The 19,056-nt window shown below is 38.7% G+C and overlaps 1 protein-coding gene across 1 annotated transcript in view; it reads right to left on the reverse strand.

Moving 5' to 3' along the window:
• LOC136877025 (xaa-Pro aminopeptidase 1) overlaps positions 1-19,056 on the reverse strand; it is a 279,859-nt gene that overhangs the window by 55,161 nt on the left and 205,642 nt on the right. Inside the window, exon 8 of the mRNA XM_067150827.2 lies at positions 11,923-12,043. Coding sequence (XP_067006928.2) covers positions 11,923-12,043 — 121 coding nt within the window. The remainder of the gene's footprint in view (positions 1-11,922; positions 12,044-19,056) is intronic.

Genomic DNA, 19,056 nt, shown 5'->3' on the forward strand with positions numbered 1-19,056 from the left:
TGCATTTACTCTTTCCTCAGCTCTTTTTATGATCGCTTTCCAGGAATCCCTTCTGCTCAGTACTCCTCCTTTGATAATATGCACATCAGCACTGCTAGTTTCTTCTTGCCTCAAACTCTCAGCCCTGCTAGTTTCTTCTTGCCTCAAACTCTCATCCATTAATTTCAGTTTCGATACTGTCCACTTTCGGGTCCAATTCCTGTCGCTCACCACAAGTATCTGGCCACTAATATACGCTCTCAACCCCTGAATTTTTGCTTTTACGAAATGCTTCTTAAGAATTTTGAAATTCATACTCTCTTCTCTTCCAAAATCCCTCTTAACTCCAATTTTCTCACACTGTAGATTACCAGCGTTCCTTATCACTATATCTGCCATCAATGAAGATAGCAGCGACACTTTTATGGGCCTGTGCCCTCCCACCTTGCCAACTCTCTCCACATTGTCTATATCGACCTCACTGAAATTAATTTTCATTTTATTTTGTATGACATCTACCACTTTGTAAATAATGTCCACTTTAGATTCTGCCTTTTCTTCCTCCACCCCGTAAATAAATATGGATCTCTTCTTACGCTCCTGTCTGTAGACTGCTATTTCTTTCTTCAGGTTTACCAGCTCCTCTTCCATATTTTTTATTTTCTCTCTTAGTGACACCAGTTCTTTCTCGCTGTCTTCCATCATTGCCTTCATATTTTTCATGTAATCCTGGATCCACTGTCTCGTCTTTTCGTGCTCCTCGACTTGCTCCTGAAGCATCCTTTTTAATTGCTCAAATGGACATAACTCCTGTACTACCTCTTTTACCACTTTCCTCATAACTTCTACGTCTACCCAGCTCATCCTATCTATCTCCTTGCCGTCCACTTGACCCTACCGCTTCCCCACTCCTACTCCACTCCACTCAACAGGCGCACGCCACATGACACGTCTGTCCTTCTTACTGGCTTAAGCTAGACTGCGATCCCTTGCTTATAGATAGGTGCAATTACTGCTTTTGTCCAATCAGAATGTTACTATCATTCTATGCTAATCTTATTACTCCATGAAGCCATTTCATCATTCCTTCCCACTATATTTCAGCATTTCAGATCTGACTTCATCTATTCCTGCTACTTTATGACAATGGAGAGGGAGAAAAGTGAGGAGGATGTAGGTTCTGCAGGCATCAGGGAAGTTATGGGACACCAGGAAATGATGGGATCTAATGAGGAGGGTGGGGTTGAGGCTCTGGTCATGGGTGACTCTATTGTTAGGCATGTGGGGAAAGTGTGTGGAAGAAAAGGAACCAGGGTAGAGTGTTATCCAGGAATTATGTTAAAGCAGATGTTGAGGAAAATAGAAGGGAAGGAGGAGGGGGTGGTAATTTTTCATGTCGGTACCAATAAGGTAAGGCAAGCAGGAATAGGTACTAACAAGTTGGGGATGTGTAGGATCTGGTTACAGCAGCATGGAAGAAGTTTAAGGAAGTAGAGATTGTTATCAGTGGGATACTGACTGGAGGGAAATTGGGAATTTAAATTATACTGAGTCAAAAACACAAATTTACAGTTAATGTACAAGTCAGTTTGAAGTATACCAACATAAAACATGTAAGATCATATTACACATGCCCAGTATTTTCCAATGTCCAATGCACTCGGAGTGGCTTATAGAAGATCCTCCTTTGTGCAAGATGTTGGACATAGAGGGCACTGAGGCATGTGGCTCATGGTTTGTTTTTGTCCACATTCACACCTTGCATCACTTGTGCTAAACCCCCATTTCTTCAAGTTATCCCTGGATCTTCCTCTCCTGATCGTAGCCTGTTCAGGGACTTTCACACTAGCCAGCTTTCATGTCCAAGTGGTAACTGCTCAGCTGCTGGCATCCATCCATGGAGGTGAGGCAACCTCTTCTTCTACAGCTCCAGGCTTGCCTTCTCTGGTGAGACAGAAACCACTTCAGATGTCCTCAGGAAGTTTTTCCGGGATCTCAGCCATTGCTGAGGAGCACTATGTCCATTGGGTGGGTACTGTTCTGTTCCACTTTATGCCTCTCCCTGTTGGCAGTTACTTCTCTACGTACTCAGGATGGCACTATTCCAGCCAGGCAATAAAGCTTATCTCTTGGAGTAGACTTTAAGCAACCTGTGATCAACCTGCAGGGATCATTGAGAGCCGTATCTACCTCTCTGGCATGAGATAAATTGTACCAGACTGGGGAAGCATATTCAGCAGCAGAAAAACACAGTGCCATTGCTGAAGTTCAGATTATTTGAGGATGAGAGCCCCATTTTGACCCTACCAATTTGTGAATAAGATTGTTTCATGTTGAGATTTTCATCTTATTACTCTTACAATGGGTTTTGAACGTAAGAGCTCTATCAAGGGTCACTCCCAGGCATTTTGGTGTGTGACAGCACTGCAATTCGATACCTTACCATCCTAGATGTAACTCACGATGAGCTTCCCTATTCCTTAAATGGAAGACACACACTTGTGTCTTAGAAGGATTGGATCTGAGTTGGTTCTGATTGTAGAACCTTGACAGATTTCTAAGGGTAGTTGTCAGATTTCTGTTCATGGATTCAAAGCTAGAGCCTTGTGTACTAAGGGCTAGATCATCTGTATATGAGAAGCTTCTTGTATTTAGGGTCAACGGCTGGTCAATGAAGAGAACTGGAGCCATGACTCTCCCTTCAGGTAGGCCATTTTTCTGTGCTCATCAACGACTGCAATGACCTTGGAAGTAAAAAAAAACAAAAACCTGCGGTCTTGAAGAAGAGTGCTGATAAGTCTAGTTAGATGGAAGTTCTTGAATAACTTGACATGGAGTAACCGGTGATTGACAGCGTCATACGCTGCTGTTAAATCCACAAAGACCTCCCCTGTCACCTGGTGACTTTCATACCCATCCTCTATGAACTGCGAGAGATTCAAGAGTTGGCCAGTGCAGCTCTTTTTAGGCCTAAATCCTACTTGTTTGGTTATGAGTAGGGGGTTATTTACAGGTATTATTCCATTCAGAATCATACTCAAACAGTCTATAGAGGTGGTTAAGAAGCCTTTTTTTTGCTAGTTGCTTTACGTCGCACCGACACAGATAGTTCTTATGGCGACAATGGGACAGGAAAGGCCTAGGAATGGGAAGGAAGCGGCCGTGGTCTTAATTAAGGTACAGCCCCAGCATTTGCCTGGTGTGAAAATGGGAAACCACGGAAAACCATCTTCAGGGCTGCCGACAGTGGGGTTCAAACCTACTATCTCCTGGATGCAAGCTCACAGCTGCGCGCTCTTAACCGCACAGCCAACTCGCCCGGTGCTAAGAAGACTAATGAGCAAGTAGTTATTGGGATGGTTTCCTTCCCTGCCATGTTTCAGGAGAGCTATCACTCTGCTCTTTTGCCAGATCTTCGGTATTTAGCACGTGCTCATGCAGGTACTGAAAATCTGCAAGATCCATCCTCTTGTTGATGGACCAAAATTCTTAATTTTCTCCATTCAGATGTCATATAATCTGGGTGCTTTACCAGTTTTGCTCTCTTTGATAGCCTTGCCTAGTTCTGTTAACTTGAATGGGATAGTAAATTCACTCCTCTTGTCCTGCAACTCATGTTGAATGTCAGGTACTTTGATTTTGTGACTAACTTTCCCATTCAGGAGCAGCTCATGAGCTATCTAGTCTGCAGTGGATCTGGTTGGGTCGTTATTGAGATACCTCAATAGTCTCCATGCTTTGCGGCTGTTTCTAGTTTCAAGTTCTTCTATATTTTAAATCCAACAGTCCCTTTTTGATGCTGTCAGCAATGTGACGAGTTTAATCCCAGCTGCCAATGTTGCCTAGTTGAGTGGATCTTCTTCAAATAGTGCCTTATACTCTGTAAACCGAGTAGCAATCTCTGAAGTAAGACCAGGGATAGATGATGTACGACAACCACGAGTTACGGCCCTTCTCTTCACAGTCTCAACAAAAGCATCGTATGATTCAGGTGTGGGTTCTATGGTGCAGCATCCAGCATGTCTGTAAACTTTGGCCAGTTGGCTTTCCTGAAATTGAACCTCCTTTGAAACAGAACTCTCTTGTGGCCTGACTGCTGCATATATTTCACACATGATAGGTCTGTGTTGCATATTTGGAATGGAATTACAACTGCTGAGAGATTTTTTTAATTGCTGAATATCAGGTCTGGATTGTAGTCATTTTCCATCTGCCACTGTTAAATGATGCAGGTAGCTTAGGATCATGGATAAGGCTCAGATGATTGACTTCTGCACCTTCTTGCAATGCTGTTCCATTCTCATCATCATGTTCATATCCCCATGTGGTCCTATGGCAGTTACAATTATTATTTGTATGTGTTGATTGTAAAAGTTAGCAGGTACCTTGACTATGAATTCAGTATCTGGTGGCTTGTATATGGATGTGATTGTACAGCCTTTGATTTCCAGATTTCATCAGTGAAGGCTGTTGATATAATCTGTATATCTGATTGGACAAATATAACACTTCCATATTTGTGATGGGGTCTTTTGATAGCCTTTCCTTTCCCATCATTGCCATGTGTCAGTGCAACGTAAATAAAAAGCTTTATTGGAAATATATGATTATATAAAGAATGTAAAGCTGAGAAAACTTTTTGACAGATATGTAGGACATGTGCAGGGAAGTACATTCAGTAAAACAAGGTGGTCTAGCAAGTGGTTATGACACTTTAGGAAGCAGGATGTCAAGTAAGAATGACATAAAACTGCTAGTGTTAAATTGTTGAAATAATGTAAGGAAAGGAATGTAATTTAATACATCAGATATAGTAAAAAGAAATGAATCATGGCTGAGAAGTGATATTATTGATGAGGACATTTTCTCATGAAACTGGAGTGTTTATCATAAAGACAGGTTTGGAACGATAGGAGAGGAAGTATTCATACTGGTGAAAGAAGAATTTGTAAACTATGAAAAAGTTAAGGATAAGAAACACGATATTGTAGGTGTAGACTTATCTCTACAGATAATTGGCAACTCAATGTTTTTGGGATGTACAGACCTGGCAAAGCTAGCATTGATGCTGATGCAAAATTATTTGATAAGATGCTCTGCTGTGTGGGAAATGACACAGAAAGTAATGGTATTGTAACAGGAGATCTGAATTTTATATTACACTAGCAAGATACCCGTGCTTCGCTACATTTTTTTTTTTGCTACTTGCTTTACGTCGCACCGTTGTAGATAGGTCTTATGGCGACGATGGGATAGGAAAGGCATAGGAATGGCAAGGAAGCGGCCATGGCCTTAAATAAGGTACATCCCCAGCATTTGCCTGGTGTGAAAATGGGAAACCACGGAAAACCATCTTCATTCTAGATGTGGCACTGATAAAACCAAATAAGCTATTTCTTGTATTGAATAGGTGGATCTCCATACCTAACAATTTTGAATGTAAATCTCAATTCAATACGGAACCTGAAAATGAAATTTTTGACACTAGATAATCTGTTTTTGTCATAGTTAAAAATAAATGGGATAGAAAAGAATATCGCAAAAGTAGGAGTATTTGGCAATACCATATCATTGATAAGAGAGGCATAGGGAAATGCTTAGAAAGCAATTATGATCAACAGAAAATGTTAAATAATAATGTAAACAGCATATGGGATACGTTTAAAAAAATAGCAGAGGAGAGTTAAAACACGTATGTAACTAACTTTAAAAGAGGTAAGAAATTTAAGTACCTATTACATTATAACAGAGAAATAAAGAGATTAATGAGGTACAGATTAGAAACAAATAGAGTTAGGAATGGTTGCAGGAGTAAAGAGAGATTGAAGGAACTTATTAGGAAATTGAATTTAGCAAAAAAAAAAAAGTCGCCTAAGGATAACATGATAGCAAACATAATTGGTAGCCATATGTTTTTTAGGTAGCAATGGAAGACTGTGTTTTTTTGATGAGTGCTCAGGCCAGAGGCTGGTTTGGACCTTAACAGTTCAGCCACCAGCCGATAGGTGGCCCAGGTGTCACTGAAGAGGCATACTAGGGAAATGAGGAGTGAAGTAGTTTCCCGTTGCTTTCTTCACTGAGCCAGAAGTTGCTATTACATAACAGTCTACCAAGCCCACTGAATGCCCCCATCAACCGACCCTATGAGCAACATTTTCAAACCATTCATAACAGGGACTGGCTGCAGAAGAAATGGCATTACTAGCATCACTCATATCTCGGTCACTTTTGTGTTGTTGAAACCAAGGATGAGACTGAAAATAACAAATTTGTTCTACCATACACCAGAAGACACAGTGCACTGTAAACACTAGATCTTGCCTGCAAAGGCATGAAGAATATGTATACATACTTTAAAGCAGAAATAGGTTCCAGGAAAGACGTCCCAAGGATCATTAATGAACAAGTGGAGTGTATATGCGAGGTCTTGCAGAAGGCAGATGTATTCAGCTTGACGTATGTAAGGGTAGTTGGATAATGTCCAGATAGAGGAGGTGACTAATACTAGCAAATTAATGAAATTTACCTATATGATAATAAGTCATTTCCAAAAATTATAAAAGTTGAAATCTAAAAAAGCAGTTGGGATTGATAAGATTTTTAGGGATATATTAAAGGCAATGGTTTGGGATATAGTGTCATATATGAAATATTTATTTGATTACTATTTGCGTGAAGGAGTGGTACCAAATTAATGGAAAGTTACAATAGTAGCCCCAGAGTATACAAGGGAAGGGTGACAATTATAAAGTGGATAATTACAGGCCAGTCAGCTTGTCATGTGTTATTTGTAAGCTCTGGGAAAGCATTCTTTCAGCTTATATTAGACACATTTGCAAAATTACTAACTGTTTTGATGGAAGGCAGTTTGGGTTGAGGAAAGATTATTCTACTGAGACTCAACTTGTAGGATTCCAGCAAGATATAGCAGATATTTTAGAGTCAGGAGGTCAAATGGACTGTATCACTATTGACCTATCCAAGGCTTTGGATAGGGTAGGTTATGGGTGACTACTGATGAAAATGAACGTCATTGGACTAGGCAAAAAGTGGTTGAAGGGGTAGCTAAATTTCTAGAAAACAGAATTCAGAGAATTAGAGTAAGTGTTATCTGATCCTGCAATGATTAAAGGTGCATAGTGCATGTTGCGGAGGTTTACTTGACCATGATTTGTAAATGTTGCCTCCCCTAAACAAGATTGATAAATCTGGTATATCTTGTCTTAATGCCCATGTACAGAAGTTAACAAGATTCTCAAGATTGTTTCCATGCAGGTCTTGACAGAGGGAGACATGATATGGATGGAACTTACGATGGTGGAGAACGCATAGTACACTTGCTTGACTCATGCCACTTGTAACAACAACAGTTATAACATTAATTTCACCTTTTTCTCCAATCACTCATTTGTTTCTATTCATTTTCTAGGTGTTATACTTCTGGTTTCACGTAAGTTGTTGAAGAGGTTCACAAATCAACACTAGCTGAAATGGGTGACATCTAGTTGGATACCATTTTTTGTACAGAGCATAAGAACAAACAGCATCCTTTATACATTCTCCATAAGCCATTAATATGTCTTTTTCTCAGCATTGGTAAATACCATCCTCCACCACGTCCTACTTCTTGAAATATCACAAAATACCTGACAAGGAAGTTGCAGTGCAATCAGTGTAGGCTACTGTAAGGGAAACAGAACATCATAGTCTTATAACTATGAAGCAAACAATTGTCGTTATTTACAATTTTCAATGTATGATAGCTCATAAACTACCTGTATATGAATCCTGATGAAAAAGAACCCCATCTTTGAGATTCTAATTTACTCTAGTTTTATTTTCTCATTGTCAATAGGCATTGTTCCTTTTGAAAAAAAGTAACTTTCTAAAATAATACACATTCTAATTATTATTAAAATCTGTGTATGGGCTACACTTATGAGCCCTTGGTTACATTTCATTTCTGTGAAAGCAGCACGGCAATAGCATCTTCCATTTCAGAAATATTTTTGGTGCAAATTTTAGGCAATTCATCCTGTATATATTTTTAAAAACCCATAAAAATTCAATAATATTGCCTTGCAGACTCCCTCCTACCCCCAACACACCACCACCATTTAATCATTACATGATCAGATATTCACCTACTCTAATTTTCCTATTTGTTGATAGATGCAGAGTGGGTCTTGGCCCACAAGTGGCCACGGCTGGTCCGTGGTCCCAACAGCTCTGTACTCTGACCGGCCAACCGAGCAGAGGAAGGGTGGCCTCAGCTCTACCATGGCTCTATGCCTTTGTATTTGGGTGACGGGAAAGGGCCGGTACTCCCACTGTCGGCTGTCCTGATAATGGTTTTCCGTGGTTTTCCATTCTCCTGCACTAAGGCGAATGCTGGAACAGTTCCTAGTATAGGCCACAGCTGCCAAACTCCTCACCTTCTCCGAGCATCTCCTTCACCGTAACAAATCTCTCGGCCTGAGAAACGGCATCACTATCTAAGCGGCCCGCCTCCCCCTTCAGGGGAGGAATGAAAATATTTTGGTAGTAGTAGTAGTCTCCTATTTTCTAGAAAATTAGCTACACATTCAATTATCCTTTATTCAAGTCCAACAGACCTCAATTTCATCAGTAGTCTCCCATGAACTACCATATCAAATGCCTTGGTTAGGTCAAAAGTGATGTAGTCAGTTTATCCTCCTGAATCTAAAATACCTGCTATATCGTGCTGACAGGAATCCTGCAAGTGCAACTTCACGAGAATAAATTTTCATATATCCAAACTGCCTTCTGTCAAACCAGTTAGTATGGTAACATGTCTAATATAATCACAAAGAACCCCAGAGTTTTCATGCAATACATGCCAGCTGACTGGCTTATAATTATCTGCTTTATGTTTATCACCCTTTCCTTTGTTCACTAATAAGGCTGCTATAGCAACTCTTCATCCATTTGGTATAATTACTTATGCAAACAGTAATCAAATAAGCATTTGGTATGGTTCTATATCCCAACCTAGCCTTTAGTGTACCAGTATCCCTGGAACTATTATAAATTCCAGCTGTTTTCTTAGCTTTCAACTTTTTATATTTTTAAAAGATATTTATTGTCATAGATAAATTTAATTACTTCACCAGTATTAATCAGCTCCTGTACCTGGACTCTATACATATGTCCAAATTACATACTGCTGACTAAATACTTCTGCCTTATGTAAATCCTCACACATACACTCCCTTTGTTCATTCAAGATTGCTGGAACATGTAGGTACCTATATATACTATTCCAATTAAAAATCATATGACTGCCAATTATCCCTAGATGTCTTTTTTATCAAATTTAATTTCCTTGTAAGTTACTTCAATAACCATTCCTCTTCTCTGTTTCCTTTTAACCCGTCAACCTGAGCTCAGAAGGCCAGCGCTCTACCATCTGAGCTACTCACCTTGGCAGATTACAGTAAAAGTATCTTACTTATAATGGAAAGGAAGAGACAAATGATGAATGAAGTCATTAGTACAAACAGATGATCTACAATATAAATATATATTAGAATAAACACCTCCTACTTAATCTCTTCATTTCTATTATAATTTAATGAGTTTTTACCAATCCTTATTACCTTTAAAGGTACATACCTGTTTTCACATTCCTCATCAAAAGTAAATGAAAATCCACAGCTTGTTTCCAGTCATCCGACCGGGTCAGGAATGGAATGAATGAAGGCCTCATCCAGCGGTGAGGATAGGAAATGTGCTGGCTACCGAAGCCTGTCGCACTCCCCTGGGGCAATGATTAATGAATGACAGATAAAATGAAATGATATTGAAGAGTGTTGCTGGTATGAAAGATGACAGGGAAAACCGGAGTACCCAGAGAAAAACCCGTCCCACCTCTGCTTGGTCCAGGACAAATCTCACAGGGAGTGACCGGGATTTGAACCACGGAACCCAGCGGTGACAGGCTGGTGTGCTGTCACCTGAGCCACAGAGGCTCTTCACATTACTCATCAGCTGCCTTAAACCTATCCAATAGGCTGTTTACATTTTCCACCAATCATAATTACTTTTGAAAACTTCCTCATGACTCTCTTATCAACCAAAAGATACTGCTTAAGAGTTCTACTTTTATAATCTTCCTTTCAATCACATTTATATTTAACTATGACTAAAACAGCTTCGCGGTCATTTGTATCATCTGTCACTTCAGTTTCTCTACAGAACTCATCTGGTTTTATTAGCACTTCATCTAGAATATTCTTCCCTCTATTTGGTTCCATCACTTTCACAGATATGTGACCCGAACCACACCGTGTACATTACTTCTTAGACCGCCTCCGTAGGATAGAAGTTAGCACAATTAGCTTCTGTTCTCAGGGGTCCGGGTTTGATTCCTGGTACTGCCAGAATTTTTTTTGCTAGTTGCTTTACGTCGCACCGACACAGATAGGTCTTATGGCAACGATTAAGCCAGAAATTTAAGAATGGCAGGAGGGCTGATATGTCCTTGGTACATCCAGTTCACCTCCATTGGGACTGTGCCTGAAAAGAGCTGCACCGCCTCAGGATGAGGACATAAGTTTACTTTACTATTACTTCTTTAGCTTTTTGTAGAATATAGTAAGTTATGTAGATTGCATACTGTGGGTTTGAAAGCGCCAACCAAGTTGTGTTCATCTGATGGCTTCTATATCGAGTAGTGGCTTTTCTATTTCACTTCCTAGTTACTTGAGGATCTCCAAATTTCATGATGTCAGGAAGGATCTGGTCTTAAACCCTCTGCCAAAACCAAAATGAGCCTGAGCAGCTCCAGCAAGCCCAGAAATACCTGGGATAAGCTGAAGAAAGTTTTAAAAGTATATGTTATCTCCTATCTCTTTTCTGTTATAAGAAATAAAGAGGCTAGGGTGCTAGTTCAGTTTTCTTTAATGTGGGGTATCTACGCTTTCAAGTTTACAGTTTTTATACTTAGAAACTGATGATTTCATTGCATCCCTCATATGGGTCCATTTCCACTTAACCCCAGAGACAATGAGGTAGACCTTCTAATCTACTTCTTTACTGTCTTACCCCCTGTGTATGGAGGGGGTGTAGAATACAACCATAGTATCCCCTGCCTGTCGTAAGAGGTGACTAAAAGAGACTCGGAGGTTTTCATTTTAAGAGCATGGGTTGGTGACCATAAGTGTCCTAGCTGAGTCTGGCATTGTTTCAACTTACTTGAGTCAAACTCTTTGCCTTCATTTTTCCTATCTGATATCCTATGGTCAATTCTTGCGAGCCTTTCATTTTCACCCCCTTCTTGGCCCTTTCCTTTCTTTTACTGATAGCTTCATTCTTGGAAGTGTCAGACCTCTTCCATTTTCCTTTTGATCAGTGTTCAGTTATCCAGTTGTGCCTCCTCTTAAAACAATAATCACCACCACTCTTTTCTGTCTGACTTTATTAACCTTAGGATGGCCATACCAAAATAGTTTACTGAATATAGAAGAGACAAAAACAGATACTTTTTATTAAATAACCATAGGATGTAAATCAATAGCTGAAGTACATTTTGAGGTGGTTAAGAATAGAACTTATTTAATTGTATTTTTTTTAACAAAACTTTTTAAATCTTAAATTTTAAACGATATACCATTGACTGTTGTACACATTCAAAGACCCGAAGCACATGCTGTAGAGGGTACACAGCTATAAGCACCAGAGCGATGAGCTCTTCCTTGAATTTAATGGAGCCTCATACACTCTTTCGCTCTGCTCTAAATGAACAAAAACATACTGCATATTGTCACAGCACAGACATTGCAGAGTTTCTGATTTTTCCAATCAATAATTCATTCCAGACCCATGATTATTTCCCAAATAAAATGTTTGTTTCTGTCTCTTCTATCATGCCTAGAAGTTGCAGTGTTGAATTTTGATACATGCTGTATTTCTTGTACTTACCAGATGGTATACATAGTAGCTCACTCCTTTTGCATAGCTCATTGGGGAAGGAAGAAGAATTTTTTTAACTGTCTTTGGCATGCTACTCAAGTCATTCCAAAATTCGTCATATAATTTCACCCTGTAAAAAAATTCCAACATTGCTGTTATTATCATGATTTATTTTCAGACTGAAAGACAGCTCATAAGATGTTATGCTTTGTGATCATACAGACTAAAACTACTGATATTAGTTAATCATAATACTCTTTCCATTAAAAATATGGTCATTTGGTAAAGTCCTTCATTACTCTAAGCCATTTGAATTTCTTCAAATATTTATAATAGCCAGATGGTTATACTGTGTTGTAATAAAGGGGTCATATTATCAAGCAGAGCAAGGGGAAAATAGGAAATACGAGAACACAGGCTTCTAGACAAGAACACTGCATTTCATAATCTACAGGATGAGTCTCTCCTCTATTACAAAAATGCAGGGAGGTGACTGGGATAAGAAAAATAGTAAGCCAAGAAGTACAGTCCTAATACTCTACTACTGTTTGTTTATTACAGTTTATCAAAGTTAGAGGAGAACGTGCATCGTGTTCCATTGCCTCTAGCAAGCAAAACAGATCTACTCAACTTCTGCCAACCTTTGTTCATTGTAGTGTGTGTGTGTACTGCCAGTTGTTAATAAAATTTGATCTATATTTGGTCATGAACTGCAGAGGAAGATTTTAAAAGTACATGAAGAGTCTATGGTACATCATCTGCTGACAGCACAAATTGTTGCCATTGATGCTTTCACGGCCCATACTTATAGACATGATATAGGCTTTTGGGCTTATGCCGTGCCAAGAAAATAAGTTCTCTGTGAAACGTAAAGAATTTCATCTTATTTTCTTGACACGGCATAAGCCCAAAAGACTATCATGTCTATAAGCATAAAGTGTATTGATATAATAGCTTCCAAGAACAACAAGAAAAGCTACATAATTGACCCAACCATCTGATTTAGAAAATCATAGAAGATGGCTGAAAAAGTGAATGCTGAGAAAAGGAGGGCATATTCCTACAGTGCTTTTCTACAAGGGTAAGTACCATCTAGAGGATATTGAGATTATTGGGCTAGTACTGTCCATCTTCGTGCAGCTTATCACAGAGACCATCTCAGACATCATGGTAGCTGCCACATGTGGATCAGTGGGAATGGTAAGGGCCACCTACACTCCCAATGAACATAGCAATGATTTTTCTAGCTGGAGTACCCGTCGTTGACGGGACTATCATATATCATGTTCAAAGTTATCTAACTCCCCAGTTACTTTTCACCAATATTCAAACATGCCATTTTACAAAGGATACAGTGGTAATCCCATCTTTCGGGGATGAATGGCAACAGAAGAAACAAATCACGTCACAACAATGGTCAATGTTATGTTATTATTGATCATTTTTATGACTTTTCGATATTGTAGGCATTCACATTTGATTTTCTTCCCACTTTGTGATATTAGGGCATCTAATATAAAGGCAGTCCTTCCTTCTTTCATGACTCCCTCTTGTCTTATTCTTCAAGCAATGCTTCCTTTACAATATTTTTCTCATTGTTTATAATCATCTTCACAATTTTCCTTGTCAATGTGGACCGATGACAAAAACCATTGCCAGTAAACATGATTGAGCAATATATCCATGTTAGCAATGCTCGGTATTGCTATGGACTGAGCAACAAAAGTCTAAATTCATGAATTTATCATTACTCTCAGATACCTTTTTTTGCAAAATATACAGAATGAAAGTAATTATTTTAAAACCCCAAAATAGTACAAATAATTGTTGATGTTTATCAATCAACATGCAAAATGGAAGAATAAAAGTAATATAACTTGCTGAGAAGAGATTTTTGATGTACCGGTACTTTCAATATCATGTGACTATGGAAGCTAAATGCACTAATGTGCACATAGATTAAATGTCACCAGGTTATTGGAATGCTGTGCAGTAAGAAAATCCCACTGCATCTACACAGATTAGTGCAAAATAGGTATAGATATTTTGATAAGCAAATTAAGATGCATTGAAATGTACTGATGTAAACTGAAATTACAGTTATTTTGATACATTATGCAATGATTTTTCAAGTTGTGACAATGATCAGACCGGTAGTTCTTTATGGAACTAAATGCTGGTCTACAACATTAAAACATGAACAGGCACTTCATGCAGTGGAAATATGATCCACTGACTTGAATTGACTAGATTATGTGAGGAATGATAATGTGTGTAAGACATTCAATGTGGGAATCATGCATATGGAGGTAAGGGCATGTACTTCACAGTGCTGATACCTCAGTTACAAAGACTGCTCTTCAACTCAACATTGAGGGTCACTGTTCTCAAGGACAACCACAAACACATTGGCTGGAGGAGGCGAGGGACGATTTTCACCTCGTAAAACTCAACCTTTTGGATGCTATGGATTGTCTGAAGTGGAGAAAAGGATGCAAGAATGCAGACCCTCACATAAGTGAGAAAATGCAAAGACGATGACATGGAACCTTAAAGCAAGTAATGTGTGTCACTCCTACCTTATCATTAGGGTTTGGAAGTTATGACCTAAAGAAGTACTCTTTTTTGGCTTTACATTCCACCAACATAGATAGGTTTTATGGTGATGATGGGATAGTAAAACGGCTAAAATTAGAAGGAAGCAGCCAGGGACATTCCGGTATTTTCCTGGTGTGAAAACGCCCAGAAAACAATTTTCAGGGCTGCTGACAGTGGGGTTTAAACCCACTATTTTCCGGATGCAAGTTCACAGCTCCGTGCCCCTAACTGCACGGTCAACTCGCCCGGTTAAGTAGTACAAAATAGCAAGCAAATATACCCTAAAAACTGGCTAAATATGACCTAAATGTGGTAAAATATCACATGCATTTTAGGGATAGGTAGCAAGTATTAGAGTATTACTAATATTAAGCATCTTAAGTACCCAAAAGTGACTAGTGATAATACAGCAGATTCATAAGATTGTGCAAACTGACAGCTACAGTAGGCCTATGTTAAAACTTTCAACATTCATCATCATAGCCTTGAGGTGCATTTCTCATTCAGTTTTCCTGAAGAAAGGATCAATAAACGAAGTACTAGCATGTATTTTGGTATCTGTCAGCTGTCTGGTATCTGTCTAGTATCTGTCTGCCTAACAGAAAGTTTATTGAGTTCATTATCATATGTACCTCTTAATCTTCTTCTATCAGCATTGCACGCCATGACCATGTGCATTCTCAGGTTGTCAAACAGAAATCTCCTCCAAAGGCCACTCATTATTTCCTTACAATGGGAGAAACTCCTTTCTACATCAAATGATGTCACAGGCACGTATTTAAACATACAGTAGTCAGTTCATTGCTGCTTAGCTCTCAGTCGTATTTGTCTAAGCCCTCTAAAATGACACTAATTCAGCAGATTTTTGCATATGCCTCATTTACACTCAGTACCTTACAGAATTTGTTCTTTACCATAAGTGACATATTATCCCCTTGCTTGTTCTACTTTGGACACCATGCCCTTTACTATTCCCAAACTTTCACATAACTCTAAACCAGTAGTTTCTAGGTGAGAGATTGTTTTCAATAGATTTCTATAATTTTCCTGAGAAATCATTGGAAAACAGTCCCAGTACAACTTTGATTGACAATGCTTCACTAATATCAAAAGCAGAACAATTTCTTGCACAGTTTTATGGTTACTAACAATAAGATTTGTTCTCACTTAACCTCACCATCCCACAAAAGCTTCATGGCATTTTCAAAAGTACTGCAATTGTGAAATGGTTAGCAGCATCTAGAACAGAGTTGCTCAGTTGGACACCCATTGAGGCTAAGCTGGGCTCATTGGTCTGAAATACGGGCAGCTTACGTACCAACTGGATGTCACAGTCAAGCAAGGGAGTGAATGCACTTGTGAGCCACTCTTGTGTGGCTCTTGTTTCTTTCATTGGTTCTGATTCCATTGAATTACTTTCTTTTACTATACCCAGCTGTGACATTTTTTACTCTCTGTAAATAATACTACTTTGTCCTGCTGGATGGCGATCAGATCACTCTTGTGACATACACCTTCTTCACCAAGAGTCTTAGATTTTGGTAGCATTGTTAGCAGACTTGCCTTGTACTTGGATTGTGTATAGTACGCAAACCTTTTCTTGAGCCCTGAGCTCCATAGTGCTGAATGGGAACTAGGGCTCAAGAAGAGTTTTGCATACTACAGTAACATTTTTTGCTTTAATCATTCCCTCTTACTACTATGCTGCTTTCTGGCATAAATGGAGACCTGTAAGTGAAATGTTTGTAATCAGTTAATATGTGCTTTCAATTAATGTTTTCCTAATGAACTTTCTTGAGAGGCCATGATATGTAATTTATAGGTTTCCTTATTTTGGGTGTCTGGTGAGCATTTCTTTCTCTCTCTCTCTCTCTTGTTTGAGCAATCTCTCCATTTGGAATGATGTTTCTGTTTTATTAGTATAATTTTATTTTTTCTTTCTGTGTGTGGCCAGATAGTTCAAGCAACATTTTTGTTTTCATACTACAATAATTAACTTTTCCTTTATATGTTACTAATAATGCAAAGTACCTGAGTATGAGTACTGTGTGAATGTGTTTTTCATCTGTGGTTGAAATTTTGCATATTGGAAGCCTTATTCTATATTGTGGATGATTTGGTAATGCAGTCTATGCATGAACTAAAACTGATTTCTGCTGGTGCAACTTAGTAGAATTCCACATATTCACCGCAGAAGTATTATGTTCTCTCCTACGAAAAGGTAAGTGATTCCTCTTGAGGTGAGGATGAAGAGGTGTCCATTGTGCCAGGTTATGGCACATGATATTATTCTGTCTGCATAAACTGCATTTACTGTGTCCAATGGTGGATAAAGAGGAGTTTTTCAGTGACTTGTCACATTATATTGCTATGCCTCCAGTCCTATCTATACCACGTTGTCTCTGTGTGTATTCATTTTCATACTTCACTTTTATTTGTACCATTTTCTGTTTGGTGTTTGTGTTCTATTCCTCCTTATGCTTATTTCATTTTAAAGTCAAGTTCCTTTATGATGTCAGGCATCCAGAAGGAAAGGTTGAAAATTAACATATATCTTATAAATAAAAGTTGAACTTCTCATGTTATAATACATATCAGGTGTACAGAATTTGAACAGATATTATAATATTTCCTTATAAACCATTCAGAGTATAATTGTAGTTGGGAGATGTACCTTGACTTTGACATCTATGGATCTAACTTTCCCAAGGGTATGCAGATCGACAGAATTTCTGCATGAACAGTAGTTTTGTCTAGCTTCAGCACAGCCTATCTCATTGCACAAGCTTTGGTATTTAAATAGTGAAGAAGTATTACCCAACTACTTTTAACCCTTAATTAGTCGCTTACGGAGATTTCCTCCGGGACGATTACATTTTGCACGGTACTGAACTTCCCAGTTAAACTGTTGGTCTCCCCATCCTTATACCTTTCTCCTTGTTCATTTGGACTCATCCTGTCAGCATTTCAGCGCGATCGTGCATCCTGTGTCCAAGTGTGGGATCATTGTTTTGACGAGTGTCATCGCCTGGACGTTTCCTCCATGTGCGATTAAGTAAATTATCTTATATTTTAGTGCATCATTTTTTATTTTGGAGGTCGATGACCTTGTTGTTTTGATGTTCTAAACTTATTTTAGAAAAATATCATTTCATATTTCATATGATGTGATCGTCGTAGGTAATGGCGAGTCTCATGAATTTAATATCATAAGATCATTCGACATAGTTAAGGTCTACAGTATTCTGCTTTTACATCAAACAAACTGTGTAAAAATAACCTACAAGTACTTAAAAGGGTTTCTTTTGATTATACCAAAGGATACTGCAAACGAATATGCCAAAATAACATCTCAAAGGACGAAAATGACGCGCATTTTTAACCCCGGAGGTTACCTCCGTGCGTGACTAGTAACGTAATAATGTTGCGTGACTGGAGGAGGGTTAAGCATAAGTCATTAGGTGGCATGTCTGAAGGATGAAGGAATTTAAAAAATAAACTTTTTTAAAAGTGTCATCACATTCTGCGGAATCAGTACTAATATAGGTTGCTTTCAAAATGATCAGATCTTATTGGTTGCTTTCAAAAAATTTGAATTCTCACTTGGATCCAAAGAAGAACCGAAATGTAGAAGCCATTCACTGTAAATAGAATCTGCAACTCTTTCATTCTTCTTTAGTTTTAAGACATATTTGGTCAAAACGTTGAATATTTGAAAATTGACTGAACAGAGCTTGGGAATATTCTAGATATAAACTTCATCTGGCTCTGAAGTTTGAACTTGTTTGAAGTGGTTCAAAATTTGTGCACCTAACTTGTCTTTCAGTTTCAGATCCCTGTCATTTATATGTACATTTCTGATTTTGTTTCCTAAGTACGTCCCTTCAATTCTGTTTCAACTTATTTTCATATTTCAGTAAACTCAAATCATGATGTAGAATTCTCATGTTTACTTCAAACTTCACACAATTATATAGACAGCAAACCAGTGGTTAATGTTCTAGTCCAAGCAATATAGTGTATATGTGTGTCCTTTGTCTTTGACTCTGGCAGCACAATGGCAACTCCAACTTCAAAGCATGTGGTAGGTCACAATTCATTTATATGTCCATAGATGATGTTTATGTTGTCACATGCAACAAAATGACAATTTCAACTCGCTGGATGAGAGGCATTTTATCTAAAAAGAAACAAACATGTGAAATTTCTACCTCATCTGATTCACATATCTAGAATGGAAATACATACAACGAAGCATTCACCATCAAAACTTGTAGAGGTCATTCCCCAAACCTCAGTGGTAAGAGTTCCATCTCATGCTTGTAGGTGGAAGTAGTACCATTATATACGGTATGCCAGGATGGTAAAGATTATTAATTCATTTCACTGAAAAAAAGGTATTTTCCACTGGTGGTGAGGGTTGTTCTGCCCGAAGGCAGGTCCGAACCTCTGCAGAGGTGTTCCTGAGCCGGAGTTTACGTGCGGTAGGGTGGCCAGTTCCTTTCCGCTCCTCCATTCCCTTACCCCCCACCAACAGCGCGTGGC

This window comes from Anabrus simplex, chromosome 1 (assembly GCF_040414725.1).
Source record: "Anabrus simplex isolate iqAnaSimp1 chromosome 1, ASM4041472v1, whole genome shotgun sequence".
In the NCBI taxonomy this organism is placed as follows: Eukaryota; Metazoa; Arthropoda; class Insecta; order Orthoptera; family Tettigoniidae; genus Anabrus; species Anabrus simplex.